The sequence below is a fragment of the Littorina saxatilis genome, linkage group LG14 (genome assembly GCF_037325665.1).
Source record: "Littorina saxatilis isolate snail1 linkage group LG14, US_GU_Lsax_2.0, whole genome shotgun sequence".
In the NCBI taxonomy this organism is placed as follows: domain Eukaryota; kingdom Metazoa; phylum Mollusca; class Gastropoda; order Littorinimorpha; family Littorinidae; genus Littorina; species Littorina saxatilis.
The window spans coordinates 45463782-45471721 of NC_090258.1; the positions used below are offsets into that span (position 1 = coordinate 45463782).

The 7940-nt window shown below is 47.2% G+C and overlaps 1 protein-coding gene across 1 annotated transcript in view; it reads left to right on the plus strand.

Moving 5' to 3' along the window:
* The window catches only part of LOC138947875 (mucin-4-like), a gene marked incomplete in the record, with an annotated part of 178564 nt that overhangs the window by 29068 nt on the left and 141556 nt on the right, over positions 1 to 7940 (plus strand). The window contains 1 exon segment of the mRNA XM_070319444.1: positions 5816 to 5929. Coding sequence (XP_070175545.1) covers positions 5816 to 5929 — 114 coding nt within the window.

Here is a 7940-nt window from a genome sequence, read left to right on the forward strand (position 1 = left end):
TGTGTCACACGACAGAAAGCTATGACTGCTTGCTCTCTTTCCACTCTGTCACACGACAGTAAGCTATGACTGCTTGCTCTCTTTCCACTGTGTCACACGACAGAAAGCTATGACTGCTTGCTCTCCTTCCACTGTGTCACACGACAGTAAGCTATGACTGCTTGCTCTCTTTCCACTGTGTCACACGACAGTAAGCTATGACTGCTTGCTCTCTTTCCACTGTGTCACACGACAGTAAGCTATGACTGCTTGCTCTCTTTCCACTGTGTCACACGACAGTAAGCTATGACTGCTTGCTCTCTTTCCACTGTGTCACACGACAGAAAGCTATGACTGCTTGCTCTCTTTCCACTGTGTCACACGACAGTAAGCTATGACTGCTTGCTCTCTTTCCACTGTGTCACACGACAGTAAGCTATGACTGCTTGCTCTCCTTCCACTGTGTCACACGACAGAAAGCTATGACTGCTTGCTCTCTTTCCACTGTGTCACACGACAGAAAGCTATGACTGCTTGCTCTCTTTCCACTGTGTCACACGACAGTAAGCTATGACTGCTTGCTCTCTTTCCACTGTGTCACACGACAGTAAGCTATGACTGCTTGCTCTCCTTCCACTGTGTCACACGACAGAAAGCTATGACTGCTTGCTCTCTTTCCACTGTGTCACACGACAGTAAGCTATGACTGCTTGCTCTCCTTCCACTGTGTCACACGACAGAAAGCTATGACTGCTTGCTCTCTTTCCACTGTGTCACACGACAGTAAGCTATGACTGCTTGCTCTCCTTCCACTGTGTCACACGACAGTAAGCTATGACTGCTTGCTCTCCTTCCACTGTGTCACACGACAGTAAGCTATGACTGCTTGCTCTCCTTCCACTGTGTCACACGACAGTAAGCTATGACTGCTTGCTCTCTTTCCACTGTGTCACACGACAGTAAGCTATGACTGCTTGCTCTCTTTCCACTGTGTCACACGACAGTAAGCTATGACTGCTTGCTCTCCTTCCACTGTGTCACACGACAGAAAGCTATGACTGCTTGCTCTCTTTCCACTGTGTCACACGACAGTAAGCTATGACTGCTTGCTCTCTTTCCACTGTGTCACACGACAGTAAGCTATGACTGCTTGCTCTCTTTCCACTGTGTCACACGACAGTAAGCTACGACTGCTTGCTCTCTTTCCACTGTGTCACACGACAGTAAGCTATGACTGCTTGCTCTCTTTCCACTGTGTCACACGACAGAAAGCTATGACTGCTTGCTCTCTTTCCATTGTGTCACACGACAGAAAGCTATGACTGCTTGCTCTCCTTCCACTGTGTCACACGACAGTAAGCTATGACTGCTTGCTCTCTTTCCACTGTGTCACACGACAGTAAGCTATGACTGCTTGCTCTCTTTCCACTGTGTCACACGACAGTAAGCTATGACTGCTTGCTCTCTTTCCACTGTGTCACACGACAGTAAGCTATGACTGCTTGCTCTCCTTCCACTGTGTCACACGACAGTAAGCTATGACTGCTTGCTCTCCTTCCACTGTGTCACACGACAGAAAGCTATGACTGCTTGCTCTCTTTCCACTGTGTCACACGACAGTAAGCTATGACTGCTTGCTCTCCTTCCACTGTGTCACACGACAGTAAGCTATGACTGCTTGCTCTCCTTCCACTGTGTCACACGACAGTAAGCTATGACTGCTTGCTCTCCTTCCACTGTGTCACACGACAGTAAGCTATGACTGCTTGCTCTCTTTCCACTGTGTCACACGACAGTAAGCTATGACTGCTTGCTCTCCTTCCACTGTGTCACACGACAGTAAGCTATGACTGCTTGCTCTCCTTCCACTGTGTCACACGACAGTAAGCTATGACTGCTTGCTCTCTTTCCACTGTGTCACACGACAGTAAGCTATGACTGCTTGCTCTCTTTCCACTGTGTCACACGACAGTAAGCTATGACTGCTTGCTCTCCTTCCACTGTGTCACACGACAGTAAGCTATGACTGCTTGCTCTCTTTCCACTGTGTCACACGACAGTAAGCTATGACTGCTTGCTCTCTTTCCACTCTGTCACACGACAGTAAGCTATGACTGCTTGCTCTCCTTCCACTGTGTCACACGACAGTAAGCTATGACTGCTTGCTCTCTTTCCACTGTGTCACACGACAGTAAGCTATGACTGCTTGCTCTCCTTCCACTGTGTCACACGACAGTAAGCTATGACTGCTTGCTCTCCTTCCACTGTGTCACACGACAGTAAGCTATGACTGCTTGCTCTCTTTCCACTGTGTCACACGACAGTAAGCTATGACTGCTTGCTCTCTTTCCACTGTGTCACACGACAGTAAGCTATGACTGCTTGCTCTCTTTCCACTGTGTCACACGACAGAAAGCTATGACTGCTTGCTCTCTTTCCACTGTGTCACACGACAGTAAGCTATGACTGCTTGCTCTCTTTCCACTGTGTCACACGACAGTAAGCTATGACTGCTTGCTCTCTTTCCACTGTGTCACACGACAGAAAGCTATGACTGCTTGCTCTCTTTCCACTGTGTCACACGACAGTAAGCTATGACTGCTTGCTCTCTTTCCACTGTGTCACACGACAGTAAGCTATGACTGCTTGCTCTCTTTCCACTGTGTCACACGACAGAAAGCTATGACTGCTTGCTCTCTTTCCACTGTGTCACACGACAGTAAGCTATGACTGCTTGCTCTCTTTCCACTGTGTCACACGACAGTAAGCTATGACTGCTTGCTCTCCTTCCACTGTGTCACACGACAGTAAGCTATGACTGCTTGCTCTCTTTCCACTGTGTCACACGACAGTAAGCTATGACTGCTTGCTCTCTTTCCACTGTGTCACACGACAGTAAGCTATGACTGCTTGCTCTCCTTCCACTGTGTCACACGACAGAAAGCTATGACTGCTTGCTCTCTTTCCACTCTGTCACACGACAGTAAGCTATGACTGCTTGCTCTCTTTCCACTGTGTCACACGACAGAAAGCTATGACTGCTTGCTCTCCTTCCACTGTGTCACACGACAGTAAGCTATGACTGCTTGCTCTCTTTCCACTCTGTCACACGACAGTAAGCTATGACTGCTTGCTCTCTTTCCACTGTGTCACACGACAGTAAGCTATGACTGCTTGCTCTCTTTCCACTGTGTCACACGACAGTAAGCTATGACTGCTTGCTCTCTTTCCACTGTGTCACACGACAGAAAGCTATGACTGCTTGCTCTCTTTCCACTGTGTCACACGACAGTAAGCTATGACTGCTTGCTCTCTTTCCACTGTGTCACACGACAGTAAGCTATGACTGCTTGCTCTCCTTCCACTGTGTCACACGACAGAAAGCTATGACTGCTTGCTCTCTTTCCACTGTGTCACACGACAGAAAGCTATGACTGCTTGCTCTCTTTCCACTGTGTCACACGACAGTAAGCTATGACTGCTTGCTCTCTTTCCACTGTGTCACACGACAGAAAGCTATGACTGCTTGCTCTCCTTCCACTGTGTCACACGACAGAAAGCTATGACTGCTTGCTCTCCTTCCACTGTGTCACACGACAGTAAGCTATGACTGCTTGCTCTCCTTCCACTGTGTCACACGACAGAAAGCTATGACTGCTTGCTCTCTTTCCACTGTGTCACACGACAGTAAGCTATGACTGCTTGCTCTCCTTCCACTGTGTCACACGACAGTAAGCTATGACTGCTTGCTCTCCTTCCACTGTGTCACACGACAGTAAGCTATGACTGCTTGCTCTCCTTCCACTGTGTCACACGACAGTAAGCTATGACTGCTTGCTCTCTTTCCACTGTGTCACACGACAGTAAGCTATGACTGCTTGCTCTCTTTCCACTGTGTCACACGACAGTAAGCTATGACTGCTTGCTCTCCTTCCACTGTGTCACACGACAGAAAGCTATGACTGCTTGCTCTCTTTCCACTGTGTCACACGACAGTAAGCTATGACTGCTTGCTCTCTTTCCACTGTGTCACACGACAGTAAGCTATGACTGCTTGCTCTCTTTCCACTGTGTCACACGACAGTAAGCTACGACTGCTTGCTCTCTTTCCACTGTGTCACACGACAGTAAGCTATGACTGCTTGCTCTCTTTCCACTGTGTCACACGACAGAAAGCTATGACTGCTTGCTCTCTTTCCATTGTGTCACACGACAGAAAGCTATGACTGCTTGCTCTCCTTCCACTGTGTCACACGACAGTAAGCTATGACTGCTTGCTCTCTTTCCACTGTGTCACACGACAGTAAGCTATGACTGCTTGCGCTCTTTCCACTGTGTCACACGACAGTAAGCTATGACTGCTTGCTCTCTTTCCACTGTGTCACACGACAGTAAGCTATGACTGCTTGCTCTCCTTCCACTGTGTCACACGACAGTAAGCTATGACTGCTTGCTCTCTTTCCACTGTTATCAGTTGTTTGACTTGGCTGGTCAATAGGTGATCAGTCGTTTGACTTGGCTGGTCTATGGATGATCAATTGTTTGACTTGGCTGGTCTATAAATGATCAGTTGTTTGACTTGGCTGGTCTATAGATGATCAATTGTTTGACTTTGCTGGTCTATAAATGATCAGTTGTTGGACTTGGCTGGTCTATAGGTGATCAGTCATTTGACTTGGCTGGTCTATAAATGATCAGTTGTTTGACTTTGCTGGTCTATAGATGATCAATTGTTTGACTTGGCTGGTCTATAAATGATCAGTTGTTTGACTTTGCTGGTTTATAGATGATCAGTTGTTTGACTTGGCTGGTCTATAGATGATCAGTTGTTTGACTTGGCTGGTCTGAAGATGATCAGTTGTTTGACTTGGCTGGTCTATAGGTGATCATTTGTTTGACTTGGCTGGTCTGTAGATGACCATTTGTTTGACTTGGCTGGTCTATAGATGATCAGTTGTTTGACTTGGCTGGTCTATAGATGATCAATTGTTTGACTTTGCTGGTCTATAAATGATCAGTTGTTTGACTTGGCTGGTCTGTAGATGATGAGTTGTTTGACTTGGCTGGTCTGTAGATGATCAGTTGTTTGACTTGGCTGGTCTATAGATGATCAGTTGTTTGACTTGGCTGGTCTATAGATGATCAGTTGTTTGACTTGGCTGGTCTATAGATGATCAGTTGTTTGACTTGGCTGGTCTATAGATGATCAGTCGTTTGACTTTGCTGGTCTATAGATGATCAGTTGTTTGACTTGGCTGGTCTATAGATGATCAGTCATTTGACTTGGCTGGTCTATAGATGATCAGTTGTTTGACTTGGCTGGTCTATAGATGATCAGTGGTTCGACTTGGCTGGTCAATAGATGATCAGTTGTTTGACTTTGCTGGTCTATAGATGATCAGGTGTTTGACTTGGCTGGTCTATAGATGATCAGTTGTTTGACTTGGCTGGTCTATAGATGATCAGGTGTTTGACTTGGCTGGTCTATAGATGATCAGTTGTTTGACTTTGCTGGTCTATAGATGATCAGTTGTTTGACTTTGCTGGTCTATAGATGATCAGTTGTTTGACTTGGCTGGTGTATAGATGATCAGTGGTTCGACTTGGCTGGTCTGTAGATGATCAGTTGTTTGACTTGGCTGGTCAATAGATGATCAGTTGTTTGACTTTGCTGGTCTATAGATGATCAGTGGTTTGACTTGGCTGGTCTATAGATGATCAGTTGTTTGACTTGGCTGGTCTATAGATGATCAGTTGTTTGACTTGGCTGGTCTGTAGATGATCAGTTTCCTGTCGTGTGAATGCCATAACGCTGACTGTGCTCTTATCTGTGCAGCAGGTGATAAGTGTCACAACGACACATGCGGCGCACACGGGACGTGCAACGACTCCAGCGGTCACGTGATGTGTGTGTGTGAAGAGGGGTGGACAGGGACCAACTGTACTGACGGTGAGTACACTTGTCACGGTGTGTTGTCACGGTGTGTTGTCATGGTGTGTTGTCATGGTGTGTTGTCTCGGTGTGTTATGTTGTCACGGTGTGTTGTGTTGTCACGGTGTGTTGTGTTGTCACGGTGTGTTGTGTTGTCACAGTGTGTTGTGTTGTCACAGTGTGTTGTGTTGTCACGGTGTGTTGTGTTGTCACGGTGTGTTGTGTTGTCACGGTGTGTTGTGTTGTCACGGTGTGTTGTGTTGTCATGGTGTGTTGTGTTGTCACGGTGTGTTGTGTTGTCACGGTGTGTTGTGTTGTCACGGTGTGTTGTGTTGTCACGGTGTGTTGTCACGGTGTGTTGTGTTGTCACGGTTTGTTGTGTTGTCACGGTGTGTTGTGTTGTCACGGTGTGTTGTGTTGTCACGGTTTGTTGTGTTGTCACGGTTTGTTGTGTTGTCACGGTTTGTTGTCACGGTGTGTTGTGTTGTCACGGTTTGTTTTGTTGTCACGGTGTGTTGTGTTGTCACGGTTTGTTGTGTTGTCACGGTGTGTTGTGTTGTCACGGTGTGTTGTGTTGTCACGGTTTGTTGTGTTGTCACGGTTTGTTGTGTTGTCACGGTTTGTTGTCACGGTGTGTTGTGTTGTCACGGTTTGTTTTGTTGTCTCGGTGTGTTGTGTTGTCACGGTGTGTTGTGTTGTCACGGTGTGTTGTGTTGTCACGGTGTGTTGTCACGGTGTGTTGTGTTGTCACGGTTTGTTGTGTTGTCACGGTGTGTTGTGTTGTCACGGTGTGTTGTGTTGTCACGGTTTGTTGTGTTGTCACGGTTTGTTGTGTTGTCACGGTTTGTTGTCACGGTGTGTTGTGTTGTCACGGTTTGTTTTGTTGTCACGGTGTGTTGTGTTGTCACGGTTTGTTGTGTTGTCACGGTGTGTTGTGTTGTCACGGTGTGTTGTGTTGTCACGGTTTGTTGTGTTGTCACGGTTTGTTGTGTTGTCACGGTTTGTTGTCACGGTGTGTTGTGTTGTCACGGTTTGTTTTGTTGTCTCGGTGTGTTGTGTTGTCACGGTGTGTTGTGTTGTCACGGTGTGTTGTGTTGTCACGGTGTGTTGTGTTGTCACGGTGTGTTGTGTTGTCACGGTGTGTTGTGTTGTCACGGTGTGTTGTGTTGTCACGGTGTGTTGTGTTGTCACGGTGTGTTGTGTTGTCACGGTGTGTTGTGTTGTCACGGTGTGTTGTCACGGTGTGTTGTGTTGTCACGGTTTGTTGTGTTGTCACGGTGTGTTGTGTTGTCACGGTGTGTTGTGTTGTCACGGTTTGTTGTGTTGTCACGGTTTGTTGTGTTGTCACGGTTTGTTGTCACGGTGTGTTGTGTTGTCACGGTTTGTTTTGTTGTCTCGGTGTGTTGTGTTGTCACGGTGTGTTGTGTTGTCACGGTGTGTTGTGTTGTCACGGTGTGTTGTGTTGTCACGGTGTGTTGTCACGGTGTGTTGTGTTGTCACAGTGTGTTGTGTTGTCATGGTGTGTTGTGTTGTCACGGTGTGTTGTGTTGTCATGGTGTGTTGTGTTGTCACGGTGTGTTGTGTTGTCACGGTGTGTTGTCACGGTGTGTTGTGTTGTCACGGTGTGTTGTGTTGTCACGGTTTGTTGTGTTGTCACGGTTTGTTGTGTTGTCACGGTGTGTTGTGTTGTCACGGTGTGTTGTGTTGTCACGGTGTGTTGTCACGGTGTGTTGTGTTGTCACGGTGTGTTGTGTTGTCACGGTGTGTTGTGTTGTCACGGTGTGTTGTCACGGTGTGTTGTGTTGTTACAGTGTGTTGTGTTGTCACGGTGTGTTGTGTTGTCACGGTGTGTTGTGTTGTCACGGTGTGTTGTGTTGTCACGGTGTGTTGTGTTGTCACGGTGTGTTGTGTTGTCACGGTGTGTTGTGTTGTCACGGTGTGTTGTGTTGTCACGGTGTGTTGTGTTGTCATGGTGTGTTGTGTTGTCACGGTTTGTTGTGTTGTCACGGTTTGTTGTGTTGTCACGGTG